We start from the raw sequence: 25,713 nt of genomic DNA on the forward strand, positions 1-25,713 counted from the left end.
TTCTAAAAGGAATTCAAAGTTTATTTGATGAAAATTGAAATCGCTGAGATATCGAAAACAAAGCAATCCTAATAAAAAGGTGGGACCCACCTTTTATTAGGATCGCTTTGTGTTACCTTATTTTTTTGATATCTCAGCCACTTCAAAACCCATTTTCACTCAATAAAGTGTGAATTCCTCTTACAATTTTATGCTTTGCAAAATTTCTTGAAGTGATTTCTAAGTATCTCAGAAAAAGTTAAAAGCTGAATTCTCACCTCAGCCAATACTATACCATGCCTTTAAAGATAGCAAACCAACTCTAATGTGCATGTAGCAGTGTGCCTCATTCCAACAGGAAGTTAGTGTTGACACAATAGCGATTAGGGACATAAGGTAATTGCCACTCGTTGACAATTAGTAGTGTCCAGATATCTGCCCCAATCGGCGAAGAAAGCACTCCAGCATGCATACCTACATTGTATCAGCAAACAAAGCACAGGAAGGATTGATATCCATAGCTTTTGTTTTCAATATATAATTGTAAAATGAGGAATGGTTGCAAAATTTAAATCTCACAAGTGTGATTTTACTTGGTGATAGCCAAGAGTTGCGAAACTAAAATGTACACTATAGTTCTTGTCTACACCATATGCATTGTATGCCAGTTGTAATTTGCAAAAAAAAAAATAAATAAATAAAATAAAATCATGCTGCGAATAAGGCCATCGGCTCCAAGTTGCAAAAATTTCATAATGCGAATATATCTTGCTTTTATAGTAAATAAACAATGACTCATGAATAGGCAGACTCATTGCAATAATGCCTTCATGATGACAGTGTAATAGAAATCATGGTTCCATGACATTTGCTCCTGCGACAATTATTCCCATGAAATATCTGAATGCTAAACCAAACATAGATTCTGCCCTCAAACATAACCCTGACCCTAATCCACATCCTCACATCAAACTAAACCTAAAACCCTATCACAACCCTAACCCTAATACTAAATCTGTGGAGATAATAGACCTGAGCAATTATCGCAGGAGCAAATGTCCTGCCACCGGAAGTCATAGTAGGTTGGCTATAAAGATGCTTTAACATCACAAGTATTCACAGCATACTTTAATGGTGCAATTTTCTTTGTGTGCCCACATTTCCATCATATTCTACTTTGGTGATTGCAGCACAGTAATAAAGGTCAGGAAGTGGCATCATAGGATTTTTTCTTTCTTGTGTCCTTTTGGAGAAGGAAGTAAGAAATGTGAGAAGTGATCTCTCCTAGCGAGATATTAACTGTCACTTGTTCGCAGTAATTTTTATTTATTTATTCATATATTTTTTAATACTGCTGGTTTCATGGAAATTGCCATTTTCTCAAATCACATTTCTTTACATGTCTGTTGCAAGAAAGGTAAAAATACTATTTTGCCAGTGAAATATGCCCTTTCAGTCCTCAGAATACTGTAAATCAGAAATTTTCACATGCATGAATTTTCTCGAATTCAGAGAGAAACCGAGATTCGCTATAAAAGTATAAAGATACACGCAATAGTTTTTGTCTACATGGTGCATTGAATGCCGTAACAATGCTGAAAGGTTTGACACTATAAGCAAGTTCGGAGTTCCACTTTGTGAATGAGCAGAAACTACCGGAAGGTTATTGGGACCAACAGGCATGTTGGTTTTTAACCCGTTCAGGATGGGCTGATTTTGCTACAACATGCATTTCCCATAGACCCCTGCCCGAGTATTCTCGGGACTCATCCTCAACGGGTCAAATTCACTGGGATAAGCATCTGTGATGTAATGATTATTCATGTAATCCTTATAAATGCTGCTTGCCAGCACATCCACTTGACAACAAAAGTGGTATTTGGCAATATCAGTAGAAAGAGATTGTCAATACATTCAATGCAAAATAATGAAATGGGTGCTTTCCCAAGTGTTAATTGACAGATCATTCTGGTCATCTGGTCCACGCAAGTTTATTCTTTGATCGTACAGGATTGATGAATCCCATAAATTGTTATGCAAAGTTTATGCATTATGTTGCTCTGAAAACGAGTGAAGTGTCCCTAACCGACTGAAAAAAAAAGAAAGGTCATTCGTACAAATGTGCCAATGAGCTAATTCAGAACTGGCTTTTTGTGATGCTGTTTGGAAGGATGGCATCCCCAGTCCCAGATGTTGATTTCTTTTCTCCTTGTAACCCTGCCAGGGATGTGAGGAAAGAGTTCATCAGGGCCAAGTACGAGAAGAAGAAGTTTGTGCTGAAGACGTCGGCGAATCCCACCACACTGCTCTTCGACCTCCGGCAGGCTGTCCTGCTGTCGGAGATCCTCCAGGTTCTACGGGTCTTCGCGGAGGGCGTCGACCTCACCTCTCCGCTTCCAAACACGGTGAGGACTAGAAGGGCACTATTACTCTGCGGTTTCTTTGCAACACCAGTATCAATTCAGTTCAATTCAATTCAATTTATTTTGGAAATTCACATTCAAAATATTTGCAGAGATGTACAACGAGTTAAAGGAGGAAATCATGCAAAAAATCAGCCTCCCCCAAAAAAAGAATAGTGGAGGAACATGGGCAAGATTTTTCTATGGAGGCGAATGGCTCCACTCTCCGAAGACGAGCAGTCGAGTTTGCACTGTATTGTATGGGTTTAAAAGTTGAACATACATTCATGGAAGGTAAAGTGCGGAGTTGGCTTGAAACGGGGAGGACTTGATTCAGACAAAAGGATGCAAACCGCTTAATGCATTTTCATGTACAGGAGACAAGTGGCCCTATTACTGTATACGCCAAATATTTCGAGAGTCTACATTTTCGTGAATCGGGAATTCTTGACGATTTCGCGAGTGGTCAAAGTCGTGATCGTGGAGTCCTGTACTGAACGGAGAAATGTACATGCGTACGTCATATTCACATCAGGATCAGAGTCAATATTTTCGTGTGTTTTTAATTTCGCGCATTGCACCTGACTCATGAAATTCGCGAAAATAAAAACCTCGCCAAATATTTGGCATATACAGTATCATGATTGTGTTGCGGAGACCTGCCAATGCATGTAGCAATGAGAATTTTGTTGTTGTTGTTGTTCTGCCCCTGAATTGCATTGCTGGCATGGTGTTGTTGTTGTTATTGTTTTGTTGTTTATTTGGGGGTACCTTTTTTTTTTAGAGTCATGAAACTATTCTCTGTTCTATGTTTGCTATACCTTATGTCTCTCTTCCTAAAAACCTTTCCCCCTCTCTCTTCTCTGTGGTCGTCGCCCACCAGCCCGGTGGCAAAACGGCGCTCCATCTGGCCGTCGAGCAGCAGGACGACGTCAACCTCCACATCGTGGACTTCATCATCCAGAACACGACGCAGACGGACCAGCAGATGGTGGACGGGAACACGCCGCTGCACCTGGCGGCCAAGTACAACAAGGTGGAAAGCCTCAAGCTGCTACTCAGGAGCAGCGCAAGCCTGGAAATCTGTGAGTTTTACTGTAGAACACAATATTTTTGCAGCATGAAATTTTCGCGAGTTCGCCTCTAACATGCAATGCATATGGTGTGGACAAGACAAGAACTTTAGCGTGCATTTTGATTTCGTGAATCTTGGCTCTTGCGAAATTCGTGAAATCAAAATGCACGCGAACATTCCTCATTTTACAGTAGTCTCTCTCTATTCTGTTGAATTCTAAGATATTGTTGTCCTGTGGCTTGTGCCCCCAGCTGTATCACCTGGCATTTCTTCAGTTCAAGCCCCTGCAGTGCCCCTGTGCGAGACACATATCCACTGCTCCTTCCTTACAAGCCAAATTGAATTGATACCTATGGAAGAGTGATAAGGCTTGTGGGGAAAAAGAAAATAATGAGCAAGGCATGCTTAATTAGAACAAGGAAGCAATGCTTTCACTTTTCCAGTGTAGTCCTGGCTACTTGAATACTTGGTGGCACAGGCAGTGAATTTAGTATGACAAGAATATGATGTTATTATGGACCCTGGTCGATAGCAAAATCCTTTCCAAAGTTTGAAAGGAGGCATTATTCCACAATGATGATCCTGTACTTTCTTGTGAGAATGTGAAGGACTGTCTTTTTGATTGTTTTGAAAGATCAAGGCCCCATTCATTCTCCAAGAACATAAAAAGGGATGAAACTTTGCACAAAATACGAATTCAACTCATCTTGTGCAACTTTCAGAAGTCCCAAGTGAAGACTGTTTTGAAATTCAAGAATTGTAAATGACCAATGAATTATCCAAATACTATTTAAACAGATGTTCTTTTTTTTTTTTTTTTTTTTTTTTTTTTTTTAAATCTCTGATGATTTTGCATGCACTGGAGGTACAAAGATATCTGGCCTGAGTGTTCCTTCAAAACTTACCAGTAATGACAATTTGTTTCTGGTTTATTGTCTAACACTCTTCTCTCCCTCTACAAATGTTTTCGACAGTAAACCGGGCGAAGGAGACGCCGCTCGACATCGCCGTGAAGTGCAATTTCACCCAGTGCGAGGAGCTGCTCCGCCAGGCAACCCAGGGCAAGTGCACGCAGTGCGAACACGTCGAGTTCCGCTGGGGCATGATGGGTAACGAGGAGGGGGTGGACTTCAGCGACGATGAGCTCGAATCCCGCAATCTTCCAATCAAGGTGAGGACGCAGTGACGGGTACCTCCTCGTTGACACTGGCGGAGTACAAGTCATTTATGTTGGACCGAAATAGTATTTTTAGACCTGAGAAAAACATAATATGAATTAATCTGGCTGTAATAGTAGTTCTTTATTCCTCTTCTTTGTATGAAACAGCAGAAATGCTGAAAGTAGTGTTCATGCTTTCCGTTGGACGTCATGTCCAAAAGAAGAAAAATGTTTGCCTTTCTGGTTTATAACACTAGAATAATTACAAAAAAAGAATAATGATAATAAACATAATGAAGATAATGATAAATCTGTTGCAATAAATGTACATTGTACTTATCATCAATGATGGTTATCACTATTAATATCATGTCATATTTATAATTTTCATTTATCCTTATATTGCGCACAGAGTCCTAGGAGACCAAACCACAGGCCTCAGACCCTTCCAAACTCACCGGTCGGCTCCCTGCCCAGAATGTCGCGTGACCGATTCTCAGACCTCGTTCCCCGGGACCAAGACTCGACCGACAAGCTGCACATGCCGCCCCCACCAGTTCCGCCGAGGAGAAGTGAGTATTCAAAAACACACACTAAAAAAAGATCTCTGATAATGCTTTCCAGATATAGAATTGTCTGTGAAATGGAAAAAGTTACATGTGTGCTACTTAAACCTTAAATGTTTTACACTGTTTTTACTCCAGATAAGATGGATTAATGTGAGAAATCTTACATTTCATTCTTGCGTTTTCTTTTTTGTTTCAATGATTTGTAAGGTAAACTCTTTTTTTTTTTCCAGCAGCTAGGCACACAATACCTGACAAGCTATCATATTTTGTTTTAATTTCTGTAAGGGCTTGTGATGCACTCGATAATTTGGAAGCTGCTTTGCAAGCTCGCTAATACACTTTTGCTTTGTTATTATGTTGCTGTTTCGAAATCACAAATCACATTTCCCGTTGTTTCATGTGAGTTCACTGGTAATGTATAAATCAAAATGTGTGGTGTGTGCAGATGCCAAATTAATGCGCTTGATTAATTCATGGTAACAGCTCAGCACATGCAACCAATTGATTAAGATCCTAAGTAGCAAGTGGATGTTACAATTTAAGTTGAAGCATGATATCGATGATATTAGTATCAGGTGTAATAAATTGATGGGCTATCATATTCAAATTCTGTGCCTGCCTGCATAGCCAAGGTTGTTTCTATTCAGCCAAGGAGCTTGTCCAAAGCTTGTCCAACATAACTTGTAGCAGCAATTTTTGCATATACACTGGATTCCCATTTTAATTGGATTCCCAACATCGCCATGCATCGCATTTGTATAGGTGGAAGGAAAAGTATAATACTAGGTCCTCAGTGAAAAAAAAAAATCCATTAGTTTGAGTAAACACAATTTTTAAAGTTGGACTATAAACTGAACTGCACAGTTGATGTTTTCATGACAATAGAAATATCCAAAGTTATCAACAAAGTATGAGATATAGTCAATTTACCATCCAGCATGGGTTACTGAAAGTCGTTTGATAGAAAAAAGAAAAAACAAACAAACTTGAATGCCGCTAAATATTGCCATCATGCAAATCTGAACTGTGCAGTGGAATATGTAGGGACTTTCAAATACTCGACAGACTCTATAGAACAGATTGTGAACAAGTGAGTAGTGGATTACTGTTAATACTTTGTTCTTTTTTTTTTTTGCTTTGTGTGACCCCGTTAATAAAGTGTCTCTGAATTTTTCCAGTGATGTTCTGTCTGCCTTTTGGGCATCACCACCACCTTCATCACTGGTCCCACGCTGGTATGATTATGTTTGCGTTGCTTCGCAACATCCCTCCCCCCCCCTCCCCCCCCCCCCCCTCCCCAGTATGCCTGCATCTTCCCCTCCTTCACACACACCCACACCCACACCAACACCTTCCCCCGTACTGCATTCTTTTCTCTCTTTGTTTTTTTTTTTTTGTAAATGAAAATAAAAGTAGACAGATCATGATTGTTTGCCAGATATGACATGAATTTTCTCTTTTTTTAAAAAATCTCTTAAAACCATTGGAATGTATCAAAGGAATGAATCCAATACTATCTATAGATCATTAGGTGAGGATTGCTCGATTGTATCGTGTAGATTTAAATTCTCAAGCTCTTGTAGATTTTACGGATAGCTATCAAACATCCGGACTTGCTCTCTCACTGATCATGGTACCTTGTAGTTTGACTGCTTTCTTGATAAATTCTTGTTGTTACATAGTAGTTCCATGGCAATGCTGCACACTGGCACTGGTCCGACGGTCCCTAACCAGTAAAAATCACTGTCAGACCAGTAACCTTTTCAGGAATTTACAACTAAGAAATGGAAAAACTGGGTACCTACAATAACTGGTTTGACAGATAGGTCGGACCAGTAGAAGGAATGGGTTAGTGTGCAGCCCTGGCCTTGGCAAAAGTTCCTTTTTAGACTGTGATAAAAATACACAACTTGACGTGCTGTATATGCCATATATTTAGCAAGTCTAAATTTTTGTGAATCAGGACTTCCCAACAATTTAGTGAGGTGTTCAATTCGCGATTGTAGAGTACAGTACTGAACGGAATTTATGTATAAAATGTGCACCTCACAATCATATTGGGATCAGAGTCAATATTTGTGCATGTCTTTAAATTCGCAAATAGCACCTGACTCGCAAAATTTGCAAAATGTTCGGCATTTACAGTAGTTAAAACACTCCTGCCTGTTACAATACCCCACCTCATGCCTTGAGAGAGCCTTGTTCACATGCATGCACAAAGTCACCAGTTACCCTACATGAAGAGAACACAGTCTCACATAACCTCAAGTTCTTTTTCACGCCTCCTGTGTTTGGTAGAATTCTCTTCATTTTGATAGCTCTCATGCCCTGCGAATTTAACTTGTTGACGACGAGTCCCAAGTATACTCGTGCAGGTGTCTCTGGGAAATGCGTGCCATAGCAAAATCAGCCTGCCCTCAATGGGTTAAGATCCATCTCAATTTTACAGCCCATTTCATCTCCAATTTGATCAATATGACCTATTTCTCATACCCATACTTTGTGAGGTTATCCAGATATGGAAATCTCTTCATGACAAAGACTTGTCTGAAGAATTATTGTTTAAGGGGGTGATTTGATGGTAAAACTTTGACATGAATTTCAGTATTTTGCCGCAATCCTCATTAAAGAGGATACATTGTTACACACTGTCATGTCACCGCTGGTGTCACGATTCAATCAGTTTGTGCGAGAATTTGATGAAAGCCTGTATGGTCGAATGTTCCAAAATATGAAATGGCAGCATTCACGTGGTCAGGTGGGAAACAAAACATCATGTCTTTAGAGGATGGTTATCAAGATGATACAGAAATAAGTGTTGCAGCTCTTCCAATCAGGATGCACTCCTGCTGTAAAGCACTATTTAAAAGTGAATGTCACACATGGCATGTTCCTCTTTTGTAATGAAGAAAATGCAGTGCCCTCAAATGCAAAATGTGATCTCATACTGATTTTTTTTATTTTTTTTTTAAATAAAATCTTTTGTAATATTCAGTGAGATATGTCAGGAACATGACTTGTTTATTGTATTGTTATGATATGATCAAAGTTTGGGAAAATGATGGGATGTGAAAGGGCAGGTCAAACTCACTTGTGTGGTAATGGGTCTGCGGTAAAAGAGGATAGACATCATTGTGTTGTATTCGGCCACAGATGTAGAGTTCAATTCAATGTAGTGTGCCAAGACTCCACATTTGGCATGATTTCTCAAACATTTGATTCCCCCATTTTCATCCCTTGCATGATTTCTGATTGTCTGTGGTCATTTCCTGGGAGTGATCCATCAATCATTTCCTTCCCGTGGGACTAAAGTAGTATTTTTATAAAGGATTAGTAGCTTTTTAGAACAGATGTACAGATTCTTGTTCATCAATTCAGAATGCGTTTTGTCACTATAGCCTAACAAAGTGCAGTGCTATGTTGTTGATTTTTTTTTTCCCACAGTTCAGCCAACAGTTCTTAAAGGGGAAGTTAACCCAAACGTTCATGTGGATTCTTTCCATGCAGAAAGATTATTAGTGAAACTCTCAATCAAACTTTTGATGATGAAAATCGGTCAATCTTTCCACATTGTTATGACCCCATGTTGTGAATCTTTAGTGTTAAGTCTGTGTGCTGCCCTCAGTAGACAGGAACTGTACAACTATTTGTGATGTCATAATAGTGCAGAAAATAGTAAAGTAAATGAAATGGAATTTCATGTCCTATTTATTTTTCTATAACAACAAAAGGCACTTGTCCGAACCCCAAAATGAAGCATAGATACTTAGATTTGTCTTAGTATCTCAGGAACAGGCTTTTGAAAGTTGTATATTATTTTGTTGTATGAAAACAAGAAAAATCTTGTTTTGTGGACTTGTCATCTGGAAAAGGTGACCAGTGAAAAGAACCGAAAGTAGTTAGGCCCACAACTTTTACAGATGGCCTTTCAACTTTCAGTGTTTCATTAATCTTCAAGTCTTTTTGCATTCACCCCATCTATGTATATATTACTAGGGAAACTTCCCCTTTAGTGCACATGCAAAATTCCTTCACAATTTTAACCTTTGAAAAAAAGTATTTGATTTCTGTTAAACCCCCCCCCAAAAAAAAAAAAAAAACAAAACAAAACAACTGACAAAACCCACCAAAGCACTGACTAATCACCAATGAGCAGGAAGAAACTGCTTTTAAAGTTGCTGCGTACTGACCAGCACATGCTGCTATGAGGAGAAAATGGTACACTGTATGTGTGTAAGAATTTTTTTTTCTTCAAAAATTTGCTACTTTCAGTTCTGCAGTTAAAAGAAAAAAAAGCCACTAGTGATAATAGGCCATTTCCCTGTAAAATGGATGCCCTGAAAGAAATTGAGTGAAATTAATTCCTCAAAATTATTGTCAATTTGTTCCTATCAATCTCTTGTGTCCAAGCTACAGGCAATATTCTTATGATTTATTCAAAACTTTTTAGTCATGATAGACTTCATGATAATTTTAATAGATAATCTTTTTTTTTTTCTAATCAAATTTTTGACATCTGAAAACTTAAATACTTTTTTTTTTTTTTTTTTTTTTTACATCCCTCTAGCAGAGAGACAGAAATGCTGAATTTTGTGAAGACTTGCATCCTATTGTATTCAAGGGCTGGCTATGATAACCTACTGGCATTATGTTTGTAATAACTTTGCACATATATGTGAGGTTTTTATTTCCAAAAGCCAGAGATGTTCAGCAAGTTATAGGATGATATGCTATTTTCAGGAGGAAAACCTTATCCAGGTCTTCCACATTTACAAAATATTTTTGCCATACAAGTGCTCCATCGAAATTCCATCCCCTGCAATTTCGGTTTAAATCCTTTTCTCATTTTCTTTTTTATATTCCCTCAAACTGGAGTTCTAAAACAGCTTTCATAAATCATCTTTTCAAACAGGTATAAGAATAAACCAAACCAAGCAAAACCAAAACAAGAGATACATATTTATTAGTATGAGTTTTCATTGCCCTGCTTTTCACATATTCTTCCGGGATATCTTTGATTCTTCAGAGAAGTAAAAAAAACAACAACAAAAAAACACTTTATGATTCCTTCAAATGAAATGATGGTAACTTGATGGGAACAGACATAAGTGACCATTTAGTAGGTGTAGTCCAATCTCCCTTTCCCCCACCCTCCATTCTTAAACCCATCTGGGCCCTGTTTTATAAAAAATGAAATTGAACATAAGTCAGAAAATCAAGTATAAATCAGGCATCGGCCAATCAGAATTGAGTATTCAGAGACTTATGTTTGATTTTTTGACCTATGTTTGATCTCAACTTTTATGCATCAGGCTTTTAATATGCAATATGGCCATGGAATCATAATTTTTAACCTTCTTCAATCTTGCCAATGATCTTCACTGTGTAGGTTTTCAGAAAGAACATGGTGCATGTCAATGTTCTTGCACCCTGAATGCCATGTATGTAGGCAGTTAGAAGCACAACAGTTCGTTTAAACCAGCATGGCATGTTTTCACAGATTTGCTGCAAACCAATTTGCCCACTTGCCCAGGTGTGACTACAACTTACAATTGGGCAAATGAAATAACATGCCACTTGGGCAAGTTAGAGACATATGATTTGTAATGCACTTGAGAAGTTTATGTGTTTGAAAGGAATGGTACTGTATGTTGCACGATCCATTAATTTCATTTTCTTTTTCTTTTTCAATTCTTTATTCGTTTGATGAATGAGTGGAGCAAAATGCTCTTATGTGTAGAGGAGGATCCAAAGAATTCAGAATGGATGTATTCCAATAGCCAGTATCGATGAGCGTGCCATAATTGTTTATCGTCCTTGTGAATGAATGGATTTAAGGAGCAGTGATTCTTGCATTTCATTCCTTCCACTGTCTGAATGAGAAGAGAAAGTGCTGCCACAGATGAGTAGAAGGGTCGATTGGAACCATTCAGAATCATTGTACGCCCAGCCTGGCAGAAATAATGTGCATTCTACCATCATAATGTTGATGAATGGAGAGAGAATTATCCATACAAAGCCTATGTTGCCTTATCAATAGATAATTCTGTCTTCTTTTTCTCACTTTATGATCCAAGAAAATGGCTGTAGAGGTATTAAGAAGGCCAGGCCACTTTGAATGGGTGTACGCCTTGACTGTCAAGAAAGATGTGGATTTTATCATCATTTAGTAATTGAATGAAGAAGGAAACTATGAAATATATTTAAATGCTGTTGGATATTACTTAGTTGTAAATAGAGAGACTTTCCGTAGAATTTCCAGGAATTTATCTGATCCAGCAAGAGCTGAGATATTGAGTCAACTTAAATTTTGTATAATAAAAGGAGTTTAAAAGAATTTTAAGGGTGAAATATATTACTGGTTGTAAAGCAAGGGGAACAAATGCATATATACCATAAATGTCAAAACAACAGGTAGAGTGATCTGGTCTGTCCATTGGATTGCTTTGCCTCTGGACAATTTGTAGAAAATAAAATTTATGTTTTATACTACAGTATTTACTCTAAATGTGTTGTCAAGCCAGACTGTCCATGATGTTATCAGTCTATTAAAATTAGTTGCTTTGCTTCAGTTAAGTTGCTCTTTACATCTGAATTGTTGTGCAGTGTAAAGTCATGTTGATTTAACTCATCTAGACCGACTGCCATTTTCTGCTCTGTGTTTAACATGCCGTCATATATGTCTGTCTGTTTTGTCCTTGTTGTTTTTTCCCTTTTTGTTGTGTTTTGCCTTGCAAGGAGCCATGCGAAGAGGCAGGAGAGGTGAAAAAGATATTCATCATTTATTTGTGACCTGTCACAAAGATAGCCTGATAAAGCTGAAATTGCCAAACGCTAATTTTTTATTTTTTTTTATTGTAGTATTTATCCAAATTTTCCAGACTCCATGCACTTGCAATTGGTATATATTCAAACTGCCTCACTATGTTTCCAACAAGTAGCCATGTAGAATGGCAAGGAAGCTGCCACCAGGCCCACGCAAGTTTGAATTAATGAGTCAATAGTTATATTCAGACGAAGATCCTTAGCCTCGAGGATAAGTTCTATGGGGTGCCAAGTGTCGCACAGTCAATTTTGTTTGGAAATCGACCCTGCAACACTTGGCACCCCATAGAACTTTTTCTAGAGGTTAAAGGTCACCGTCTGAATGTAATTTCTTATGCGTAGATGCAAATGACCTTGAGGAAGAGTTAATAGGCATTTTTACACAACAGGCCAGGGCAAATACCAGCGTTAACCTTCCAAAAAATTGAAAAGATTTCATATATTATTGAAACCCTCATGGACTGAAATTTGGGGAGGTGTTTACTGAAACTCATAAAAATAATTAAGAATATAATTTGCAGCCAAATCATTTTCCTTGCAGTTTCCTTAACTTCCATGTAGCCTTTCAACTTTATCAGGATATTGTGATAGGTCACCTTTTATTTTTCCTGCATGCATATCACTTGCTTATTTCCCCCTTTTTTTATGGAATCCAAGATTATTTACGTTTTTTGAAGAAATTGAAATGCTCAAAGTCAGAAGCATGAGCACCTACTCCAGTACATTCCTTTCCTTTTTCCCTTGTGTTGTTATTTTACTTTCTATAAATGCCACAATTTATTTACAGAAACAGCTGTTGTTCAAGACTATTCTCTCTATACATTTTGTTCAGTACTGGAATTGTGCAGCAGTTGTTTTGCTTTGTATTCTTTTAAAAGTTGCTTTTCAAGTTTATATATTTGTTCCTCTGTCTGTCTGTCTGTCTGTCTGTCTCTTTCTGCATTCTTGAGTATTCATGTCATGTTATTGTGGTGATAGTCTAGCTCACAGTTTGTGAGATATTTTCAGTTCGTAGCCCTTTTTGGAAGTTAGCAGGACAGCTGTGAGATAGCAGTACAATGTATCTCACAGGGGAAAAAAGGATCAGTGGAAATCTAACAGTGGTAGCTTACCCAAAAATAACATGGAGAAAAAATATATCTCAGAAATTTGGTGGCACATTGCAGTTGCTAGCTCTGAATTGCAACATTGGAATCAAAAGATAGTAGAATTGTATAATCAATATATGCTAAAAAAAATTGCATATGTGCCAGTTTTCATGATTTCTTTTCAAGAGCACCTTATAAAGATTGTATGTTCCAAGATGAAAGGAATAGACATTGTAGGATTTGCAGTTACACTTTCTTTTTCACTTAAATCAAGTGACCAATGTGCTAACTGAAAAATTATATCATTTTTTTTTACTTGTACATAATTATACCCATGTATGTGCAAATCATCACTACTGCATGCTATTCAGTAGCAGCCATGAATGAAAATGGGGGCAGGGGGTGGGTAAAGGGATATGTTTTTGAGCTTATGCTATAGAGCTTTATGAGTTTACATACCTCCATTTGTAGATTGATATGAAATGAAAAGAAATTATCAAGGTGTTGTGGCTCAGTGGGTAGGACCAGGGACTGCCAATCCTGAGATCCCTGGTTCAAATCCCTTGACAGCAGCAGTTCTGCTCGTAGGAAGAGGGCACGTTATCTCTATGCTGCAGACCTTGGGAGCAGACTCAAAGACCAAAGTTGCATAGTGGCAAGCACTCAGATCTCCCTCAGTACTTCCATTTAGTAATTATTAATTCAGTAATTATAATTCAGTAATTAGGCTCAGTTCAGTTTATTCAAAATCATGTCCAGTCAGTTGATTTAATTTTGACGCAATTCAGTTCACTTCAGTTTAGTTGAATGTGATTCAGTTCAGGTCAGCTCATCAATTTGAACCGCTGAAAGATTCATCAATACTGCACATTAGTAGCATCTGCTGTAGTCTTATACACTGCAGATATCCTGTTCCATGAATTCCAAATACTGCTACCAGATTCCATTTTATGAAATAGTTTAAAACGATTGCAGCCAACAACCCCTAATGTTATGCTAGCAACTGGTTCACAAGTGATCTGCTCTCTGCTGCCAGTGTTTTAATTTTACTTTGGAAATGGTAATTGTTGTACTTTTCAATAATTGCAGAAGTTGCAATGAATTTATTGAATCCTGGTGAAGTCAGGGAAACCTAAACTAGAGCTTCCCAAATTGGGCTACAACCTTTTAGACTCTTCCCTGAAATACATGGATGAAATAATTTTCTTTCTCCCTTTATTGGGGCTGTTCTGTTTGGCTAGGAAATATTTTTTAGAGATTATAAGGGTGTTTCTGTGATTCTCAGACTGTTTAATAAAGTGGGTGTCTTTTGTGAAATGTCAATATCAACCTATGCTGTAATGTAGAGAAATTCAGTATGGGATTTCATGTACACTTTTCTTGGTACACGCTTGTATTTTGTTTCTATCATTACTCACATTTATTTGGGAGGACTCAGGAATAGGACATACACATTTATGTTAAATTACCTTTTCTGAAATTAACAATCTCAATCCATATTTTAATGCTGTTTACCCTCTATTCTTTATTTTATTTTTATTTTTGATTGCTCTCACATTCTTTTTATTTAATTTAATGAAATAAAAAAAAAATGATTGATCTTATTTTGTATATGATTGCTTTCACTTGTGCATTGTGAATTCCACAAGATTCATCCTTGTTAAAGCACTCTGAACACACTGTTTTAATTGACACTGGTAAAATCTAAGGAATAAGTCATATCAATACTGTAGTGGCTCACTTTCAGAAATTACTGACCAAACTGTATAATTATTATGGTGTTCATACTGTATGCATGGCTAAAGGACCTAGTCGATTTGAAGAATATGTACAATGTTAAAGTTCCCAGACTTATACTGATACTGTCAATAGGTCTATCGACAAATATCACCATGCTTACAATGTACCATAAACTGAATGGTGTATTCTAAAGTTACTGTCTTTGGGTATATAGTTTGTCTGGTAACTTGCACATTTTCACTTTCTTTTCTTTTTTCTTTTTTTTTATTATTTTTTTTAAAGCAATTGGTGTTTATGTTCAGCCCTATTTTTTGTATTGCTTCATATTCACACATTAACTGTCAGGTACACGTGTAGCATTTAAAACCACGCAGGTCATTATTGTTAAACAGTGTTCTAAAGGACTCTGGTAAAAGATGAAGAATATTTAAAGTGATATTCTCCTTTTGAAACATTAATGTATTGCACATGTACTCTCTCCCTGTAAATCAGTGATGCCTGTTATGAATTTCTTCCACAAGAATTTGGATGTATTAAAGCTTCTCATGTGGATAGTACGGATGGCATAGAAAAAAAATTTTGGTCTTCCGAATCATGTGGCATGCATGGCTTTCAATAATGAGATGACATTTCCATTGCCATGGCAACCAGTATATTTTCCTGAAATGATAAGCCATTGCTATGGTAATAGTATTTGTTGTAGATTCCGTAGTCAAAGTTAGTCATGCAGTGGGCAATTGTTGCAAAATAGAATAATGCTGGCATACAGTTCTCTTTCTGATTATGACCTGTAGGTGACAGATGAATGAATGAACATGCTTTCTTGACTCACTGAACCAATGTTATCACCAAATTGAGATAATTAACTATGATTTCCTGGTTTGCACCCACATTTTCTTTTATGTGTCAAAGCAGTCCCAAACACTATTATATCTGTATGAATGCACAGCAGAAATACACCAATCTCAAATATATTATTTGAATGATTTGCACCTAAGCATTGCTTCTCATGCCTGATATGAGTCAAAAGTAGTGGAGAAAGGGGTTGAGGGGATGGGATGGGGCTTAGGTTGAAGGGGGAGAGGAGAGGGGAAGGGGGAGGGGAGGGGAGGGTGAGGGGGAGGGTAGAAAGGAGAAAAGGATTTTGCCCACTTTATATTGGAACTGCAACTCCTTCAAGTTTAACAGTTACACCTGCACCTTGATCACAGATTTTCATTATAGCATGTTCACTTCTTTTTGTTACATGCCTATTTTCATTGCTTTTTTAAAATCTTTTGTTTTAAATTGCCAGCCAATAGCTACATGTATGATTCTCTCCCCCATGGGAATCTTTTGATTATCAAAAGAAATTTAATGTTGAATCTGATATCAAGAAATTTGAGATACCTGATGACATAAAGAAGAAAAAGATGAGGAGAAAAGAAAGGAAGGAGAGAAGTGCTTTCCTTATATTTTCTACTCCATCGTGACAATCATCAAATGATCCACGCTATCCACGAAAGTCTTGTCATGAACATGTGTGCCCTGCCCCCCTTGCTAAAGAGGTCATTGACTATCTTTTCAAAAGACAATTTTAGTCCAGGCAAAAGATGGTCTGAAAAAATATTACATTTTGCAAGCTCAACAGATCAAAATGGGATAGAAATGAATTTGTGAAGTTTCTCTGATTTTCACCAACAGTTATTCAACTTTCATTATGAACATTCATATCCTTTGAGTGACTTGATATATCATCTCCTTATAACTTGCCACATAGTTTGTACATAAAATCTTTGAATTTATTCCATTTTTATGTCCAATGCAAGTACAAATATATGTCCTAGACTTAATATATCCGACTGATCATATTTCAAAGTAATTCAGCCATGAATTACATAATTTGTATGTTTTGCACTTTCATAGGAGAAGGTTTACTTTTTATCATTTTTTTTTTTAAACACAATCAATAGAAATTGTAGGTGATTTGTAATATCATAAGCTTATTTACATATTCCCATGTCAACTGTTGGAGAACTGTTTTGCTGAAATTATCTAGAGCATCTTAAGAATGGTAAAACTTCCTTATTTCTGATCCAATTTCTTGCACATGTAAATTGTTGTAGGTTTTTTTTTTTTTTTCAAATTAAATTATTTTCCATCCAGAATTGTGCTTTAGCCTGTACCTTTTGGAACATGGTGGAGTTCTGTGCCATGTGTGTGGGAATTTGAGAGTCTTGGGAATGGGCTTTACAGAGCAATTTGATGCTCTCAAGAATCAGTACATGTGTGTATCATTACAGTGGCTGTATGTGAGTGTATACGACATCAAACCTGTTATCTTGGGCCTGTTGGGACTGGCGCTCATCTGGAAAAAGTGATATCGTTGTATACAATGTATTATGATCAAGCATGACACTTTCTAGCAAGCCCTGTGTGTGGCCTGGATGTACATATTGAAAGGCATCATTAATTTAGTATTCACTATGATGATTTATGTGATGTTTGCATGTTTCATGATTCAAATGATGTGGAAATGAAATGGAATGTGAGTGGAAATACACCTTCCACTTGGTCTTTGTTCCTTCCAGCAACAATACTGTGGTTGGTACAAGTGAACCTTGCATCTTTAGAGCGATCAGCATTTATGTCGCAACTGTGTCATTTCCTCACATTTTTGAGAGAGTCAGTGATTTTTTACTTTTGAATTAAGTCAGGCACAGAAAACGCAAAGACAATTGCGTGCCAGTCAATGTCCAGATAGTGTAACCAATATCACATGGTTCAGAAAAGTCTGTACTAATCTCAGGATTTTATTTTGATTTATGTATTGGGTAATTGGGTCTCACCTTTATGTTTGTCATGTAATATGATTATTCCCCGCCCCGCCCCCTTTTATTAATAATCCAACAACATTTTAATTCCCATTTGCCCCTATTGTCATGTTTTATCACGTGTTATTTTTTTTCTCTCTTCCAATTTTCCACCCCATTCTTCTTCCGCCCTTTGTGTTTTGTCCTAACCGTGCCGTTTTGTATGGTAATCCAATGTGTGATCCTAATACACTTTTTAACATGTGTGACTTTAATACACCTTTCAAAACGTGTGACTCTAATACACCTTTTAACACATGTGTGACTTTAATACACCTTATAACATGTGTATGACTCTAATACACCTTATAACACATGCAACTCTAATACACCTGATAATAACACCCATCTTGAAACACTACTCATACTTCCTTACATACATGTATACTCATTTGGCTTGAAACACATCACATTCATTCACTAATCACAACATCGTGTGCATGCGTGACATCCTTCTTTTATTTCTTTTCTTTCTTGAATACTTGAATATTCCCCTCTTTCTCCTCTGTATGTTTTCTTCATGTGCATGCATTCCTTTCCCTTAAAAATACCTCTCTTATACATCTTCTCATGGTTTTTTTCTTCTCTCTCACATAACTTTCTGAATCCAAAAATGATTTTCAATCTTAATTCATGCCATCTTTTGTGTGTTTATCTCTCATTCCATTTTTTCTTTTTCTTTTTTCTTTCTTTCTCCTCATCATCTTTTTAATGATCTTTCTGCTGTATGTTTACCTCTTGGGCTTTCATTTGTGTGTCATAATAACACCATCATGATTTTGTTACTGCTGTATTTCCCCATCTCTCTTTCTTTTTTTTTTAATCTTTCTTATCGTTTGTTTGTTATCTCTTTCATTGGATTTCCTATGTCACTTTCTTACTCCTACTTATTTGGGGATTCTGTATGTCTTCTTCTTTTATTCTACCATCCTTTAATGATGTGATGGTTCCCATGGTAACTTACCCCTTTCCCTGATACCACCATTTATTACAACAAATTACTAATACTATTTACTTCATACACCTTTTAACCTTAATAACTCCACTGTCCGTCCATGTGTCCTGTGTTATTATGTTACTCTCCTGTGTGTAATTTGTTTGTGTGTGTGTGATGATTGTGTGCATGGATGTGTGCTTGAACTGTTGCGTTGTGTGTGTGTGTGTGGGCTTTTTCACATTGTTGCTGTTGCTACTGTTGGTGTCTCGTGTGTAATACAACTGTACAGCGGCAAGCGTGAAGAAAAAAGCGCCCCCACCCCCGGTGGACCTTGGCCACAAACGGACCTCCTCGGACCCCCACGCTTTCTCGACTCAGCCCCCAACTCCGCCCACTCGGATAACCTCAATAAGGGACTCTGGTATGTCAGGTACTTGGTTGTTTGCATGGGTGTGTCCGCATAGAAACGCCAGCGAATGCTGCCAAAAACAGGTTTTCATTTTTTTTTTTTTTAGCTGTCACCATTCCTGTTATCTGGCTGCCTGTGTTGCACTTTAGATGCCTGAAATTTGTCTCGTGTTTATTGTGGATGGATGGTGTTTGCATGTTAATGCGAGACTACCGGTAGTCATGAAAAGCCTGCATTTATGCAACATACGGCTTTGGATTACAGTAGATCAAGGCAAAATTCAATGCGTGGCTTCTTACCTGCTCGTGATTATGCAAAGATTAGGCAAAGATTAGGCAAAGGCACAAAATGAATGTATGGCTTAAGATCAGTTGAAGGCATGAAAATATGCACATGAAAATGTTGATTGGTAAGGTTACCAAAAACAGTAGTAATAAATCAGTGATAAAAATAATAGCAAGACATACCTTCATGTTGTGCAATGTTCATCGGTGAACAAATTTGTTCAATGCCATCCCAAATTATAGTCACATTCATCTTGTTTAACATTGCTTTACTGAATAACAACTTCCAGTCATCGAGTAGATTATTGTTCATGGTGCAGGGGTGTCATTTGCAAGCCTTGTCATTAGGATTGAGCTTGATTTTTTTTTTTTCAAAAATTGTCACTTGCATTGTTGAAGTGATCCCGGTCCTCTGTCTTCCCTTACTGGCAAGTCTGACAGATTTCCAGCAGATTTCTTGCAAAAGTGCATTCTGTCTGATACTGTCTGTGTTCATCATGACATAGTTTCACACAAAAGGTCATAGTCTAAGGTCACCATAATTTAGCTAAAATTTCTATATTTTAGCTAAAATATCTAGTTTTTTTTTTTAGAATTCATAATTCCACTAGTAAGATATAAGTCCAATAACAATATTATTTGTTATAATGGATGAAATGAATCAGAAAATATTTTCCATGTGCAGAGGGTCAAAGGTCAAGATCAATGGGCTTCATCAAACAGTAGATCTAGTGCCATGCGCTTTTGGGCAGATGGGATCGCATGAGAAGCTAAGGCAGGCATTCAAGTTATTTGTGCGTGGCAGTTGAACTTACCCTAGTTAGACCGTATGCACGAGCATGGTGAACTTGTGCCACTAATGTGTGTGCTGCAGCATATTTTCTGTTTTTCTTATCCCAAGTCCTCTGGTGTCCATTCCATTATTGCACCTGCTTGGTGTCTACTGATTGTGGTTCCCCACTGTCATGCACTGTCGTGCAATCCGTTATGCACGTCACCATTGGCCATTAGAAGCTGGTCGTGGAATTTTTGTTTACGTCTGTCGCAGTTTGCACTCCGATTTAAATCCTTGTCCAAATCTCGTAAATTCATGAAATTCTTCCGTCGAGATGTTTTCGTTGCAACTGATTGACAAATTGCCCTACATCGATGTAAACAAATGAATATATATTTAATTATTTACGTCATTGTAAGGCAGTTTGTCAATCAGTTGCAAATCTCGTAGTTGTGATGATGGAATCAGATCCTATCAGATCTTGGGGTCAGGAGTGGTAATTGCAACGCTCGTAGAAAAGTTTTGGATTGTTCAAAAATTGTCTACAATCAACGCGATTGCCATGACTGACCTCATGATCTGACGAGATCTGTTATGATTACCATGATTACTCCATGATTCAGACCACAATTTCAACTGTGGTAGAAATTGTGATAGACATGAATGGAAATTCCATGATCAGCTACTAATGGTTAATTGTGCTGTGCATAGGGCATTGCACGACAGTGGAAACCAAGCGTTGCTGTTCCATTCCACCTTATGATCCATTTGGCTTTTCAAAGACAGAGTAGAACATATAAGAACAGAATGGTAGAAGTGTCATTAAAGTTTGACAAGAAATAAAAAAAAAGTTTGGAAACTTTGGAGTTGTATTTGCTTCCCTTTAAATTTTTTGACAAGAAATAAAAAAAAGTTTGGAAACTTTGGAGTTGTATGTGCTTCCCATTAAAGATTTTGACAGGAAATGGAAAAAATTCAAAACTTTGGAGTTGAACATTTATGTGTTTTCACAGAGATATTGTGCTCATCCACACGTCTTTGAGGAGGTTGACTATTATCATGATCTTATAATTCTCCCAGCTCTCTCTTTGGTTTGTGCCCAAATTTTCACAGAGATCATGTTTTTAACCAATAATTCAGAAACTGCTACTCCTAGCCTCTCTCAAGGCGACATGAATATGATGCTCTGAAAACTTTATCCAAAGGATACATGAAACTCGTTATGATTTCTTTGAAAAAAGCAACAGCATAGAACTTTAAGAAGTTGTGCAACTTTTTAGGTGATAGAATCATCATCACCCTCTACAATGTGTACATTGTGTGACTTATATCACTTTTGTGACAAAAAAAAAAGTGAAACTAAAACTACATAATTTTTGGTTTAAAGTCCATTTTTTAATGAATTTTCTACCATTCTGTTTTACTCTGTTTTTAGAATCCAGATTGAAATGGTGTGGAATCCCACTGTAAAGGCAGAGAAATAGCGCCCTCTGTGGTATCTAGGGAAGCTTTCGTGCAGAGAGTGCTCAGTTGAGCATCTGTTCAGCAGAATTTTTTTTTGTCTGTTGGGGGCATGCCGGGTGTAGAGTGTTGTGTTCTGGTGTAGCCTTATGCAAAGTGTTGTGTAATGTTGTGATGTGTGTACATGGTCAAGTGTTGCATGGTGTTTGCATGTTAGAGACAGCAATGACGGTGTAAGTTTGTGGCAGTAGTAGTTACAGCATTAGTTGTCTTGCATGCCTTGTGCATGATGTCATAACATGCATCATACTTACATGATACCACTCCTTTTTGTGTCATTGTAAGGCAAGAAATTGGTCAGATTATTACAGTGATACACATTTAAGTTAAGAGGGGTATTCAATCCCAGTTCACAGAATACAGTACAACAACAACAAGATAGGAAACATATGTTAAAGGGATGGTACAGTATTGGTGGAGATGAGAATTGGGCTTTTAACTTTTTGCAAGATACCAAGAAAACACTTACGAAATAGTACAGTGCATACCATTTTAGGAGGAATTCAAAGTTTATTCGATGAAAATCGGATTTAGAATGACTGAAACATCCAAAAACAAAGTAAAACAAATCGATCGTAATAAAGTGTGGGTCCCACACTTTACTAGAATTGCTCTGTTTTGGATATCTCAGCCATTTCAAAACCAATTTTCATCAAATAAAGGTTGAATTCCTCGTGGAATTATACGCTCTTTCTTATTTCACAAGAGGTTTCTCATTATCTCACCAAAAATGTTAGAAACCTGAAATTAGGTCTCAACCAAAACTATATGATCCCTTTAACCAAGACGTTTCAATTTCCATGAAAAGCTCTGTATTTCTGCAGCCAGCAGAAATGCAGTAGCAGTGGGAAGTAAAGTGAAAATGATGAATACATTTTACACAGTAAATGATGCTTAAGGATGAAAGATATCTACTGTCATAGGCTCAAGCAGTGTTTGTATGTATGATAATGAGAATGAGTCAAATCATTGATACTCGAGTAAATGTACTGGTGTATCACATGTTTTATACTTTTTTTTTTTTTGAGTAATGCACATGACTCTACAAAGTGGACAAGCGTGGGTCCCTGTAATTGAAACTCACATGAGAAGCTGCTGTAGGATATGTGTGTAGTTCGATATAAATCAGTTAGTGTTTCATGCTTGATTATTCATCGTATGATGAATGCACAGCTGATACATAAACAATAACTAGCCTACCAGATAGAATGAAAGCAAAAAAAAAAAAAAAAAAAAACTATTCATTTACCCGGAAACATCTTAAGGGCATTGAAAAAAAGGAAATGAGGTAGCTGTTATCCTTCCATTTGATTGATGATCCCTAGGATTACTGCCACTTCATAAAATCTCTCGACTTATATCAATTCTTATCATCGAGGGACAGTAAAAAAGAATATATATATATATACATATACACATATATATTCTTTTTATTTATTCATTTATTTTTTACCAGGATAAATATTCTTATGACAGTTTTCCATAGTTAGTGCCATTACCTGAGACATTATTACCTTGAGAATACTTTTCATTGTCGAGAACAAATCTCCCCACTACCATTACCTATTGATATTTCCTCAAGACATACTTTTTGTTATTTACGGCAAACCTCTGAGCACTGTATCATTCTCCAAGGACTATCACCCTGAAACATTCTCTCTTGTATTATATCCCAAGGACCAAGACCCTGAAACATTTTTTTGTGTGTGTGTGATATTGAGGACAAATGTCCCTGCTGGTATTGCCCAGGACTGCCATTTATCATGCTAAGACATCCTTTTTGTTTTTTCTTTGCATGAGAAAAGTCACTCTCCTCAGGATTACAACATCCAGGACAGTTTCCCCTGGACAGTATCACCATGGGACAGATACACGTACCTCCAGGACATATAACCAACATGTGACAATGGGTGCATCCTGAATGAGATTTTTCATGATCATTTACTGTAAGGACAGTTATCCCTGGACAGCGGTCACTAGGTTATTATCTGGATGGACAGTTATGGTATTTGTCCAGATGGGGGTGGGGATTATGATCATGCAGAGCTCTCAGTGACATGATATTGATGGAACAGTACTGTTTGATATTAGTGTAAATGTTGATGTACTTCCTTACAACAGACAATATTGCTATGAACATAGCAGATCATTTTACATAATAGTGTCATTTTCATAATTTGTATTATGGACTGCTCACCCTGGCAAGCATGGTGACACAACATTTGCTCTTGCGACAATTGCTTCAGTCTTATTTTCTCCAAGGACTTCGGGTTAGGTTTGTGATATGGTTTTAGATTTAGTATGATGTAAGGATTAGGATTAGGGTTATTGTTAGGATTGCGGTTAGAATGTATGTTTGGATTAGCGTGCAGAGATTTAATGGGAACAATTGTCACAGGAGCAAATGTCATGGAACCGGCAAGCATAGACCCCACCCAGCAACAGCAGCCTACTCCTCATAGCAACCACTTTTAGGACCATCTGGTTCTTGTCTCACCTCTGTGGAAATGGTTCTTTCCTCCCTCTCATAACTGACTTTTCTTTCTTTTTCTTTTTTTTTGGGTCGAGGGTAGTTTTAGTAAAAGAACCATTTTCCTTGGAATAAGCTCTGGAGTGAGATTTTAACTGTTTTGCAATAGTGCAGGTATTCAGGCATGATCTTTTGTAGATTCAAATCTGATTTCAATTTTTTTTTTCTCGAGTCTATACACACTTTGCTTTTTCCATGTATTATAATCACCTGAAAATTTTGATTTCCCATTTTTTCAACAAACCTCAATATCATCCTGGTATTAGATCTATATAAATGGTTTTAAATCTATACAAAATGTCCGAACAGTCTTCAATCTGTACAAGATGCTCAGAGTGTTGAATGTGTGTATATGACGTGTATGATGCATACACCCTTTTGCTGCTCACCTTGCAATGTACCCTCAAGCGGAGGTATTATAGAGTTGATGGTGACTTCATGAAAGCAGGTGATGGGAACCCATCTAGAAATGGATTGAGATCTTATCTCTGTGATTTATTTGAACATTTCCACCCAAATATGCCATCATTTTCATCACTTGCCACCAAGTACTTCACATACATTGTATGATATGGACATTTGAGCTTTTCTTCATGCTATCATGCTATGCATAAAGAGCTGTGTTTGTTGGTGGAATGTTTCATTCGTTTTTATACACTTTATCAGTTAGTCTGTGGTCTCATTACTGTTCAAGGAGGAAGCCTAATGTTTTTTTTAAAATAGTGTAGTAATGCTGTGACTGTACGATGTTACCAAGAACATTCTCTGTAGGTATCCTCGGGAAATGTATAGTGTGTTATACTCAGCAGGTGTAACAAGAGGGCAAAGTTGTTCATATTTGCCCTGAACCAACTTTTAACAGCATTATGCTTTTGTCATATTATTGACTTGTTTCTGTTTGATGACATAATCGTGCATACCACTTTGCAGATATCAATTCGTTTTTACCTTTTGAAGTATCCCCATTGTACTACATTGTGTATTAGTCATTCCTCTGTACCATCCCCGTTTTGTGTTAACTGTGTATGTCTTTTCACTCCTGTACAACACTACGATATACCCCTTTGAATATATGTCTGTCCTTATAGCCTAACATCAATGCTGTGGGCTGCTTTCCTCTTCCCAATAATGTGTATTGACATCACGTATAATGATATCTTGTATTTTGCAGCAGTCTTGAATGAAGGCTATTTCTCTTTCTCTATGCTTTCTTCCCCCTCTTATTTCTATCCTACCACACATACAAACAGTGAGACAGAACTAAAATTGTGGTCCTCATAATATTCCCTTGTATATTACTGATTAAACTCCTGTTTTCACACCTAGCAGTGTTTCTTAATGAACATGTTGAAGACTAGTCCAGAGCATACTCGGGCAGGTGTCTCGTGTGGAAAATGAATGTCAGAGTAAAATCAGCTTGTCCTCGACAGGTTGATGAAAAGGAGTTGGAAATATTGAAAAAAAAAAAAAAAAAAAGAGCTTTCCCAGTAAACAGAACCATCAGAGCAACCAAACCAAAATGGAATTATACTGGGATTGGTAAAGGCATATCCCCATGATTGGCTCAA

General features: G+C 37.3%; 1 protein-coding gene across 1 annotated transcript in view; it reads left to right on the forward strand.

Moving 5' to 3' along the window:
- The window catches only part of LOC140240304 (arf-GAP with SH3 domain, ANK repeat and PH domain-containing protein 1-like), a 128,708-nt gene that overhangs the window by 87,502 nt on the left and 15,493 nt on the right, over window positions 1–25,713 (forward strand). The window contains exons 13-16 of the mRNA XM_072320088.1: window positions 2,204–2,384; window positions 3,265–3,466; window positions 4,431–4,627; window positions 5,028–5,187. Of these exons, the coding sequence (XP_072176189.1) occupies window positions 2,204–2,384; window positions 3,265–3,466; window positions 4,431–4,627; window positions 5,028–5,187 (740 nt within the window). The remainder of the gene's footprint in view (window positions 1–2,203; window positions 2,385–3,264; window positions 3,467–4,430; window positions 4,628–5,027; window positions 5,188–25,713) is intronic.

Source organism: Diadema setosum, chromosome 16 (genome assembly GCF_964275005.1).
Source record: "Diadema setosum chromosome 16, eeDiaSeto1, whole genome shotgun sequence".
Lineage (NCBI taxonomy): Eukaryota > Metazoa > Echinodermata > Echinoidea > Diadematoida > Diadematidae > Diadema > Diadema setosum.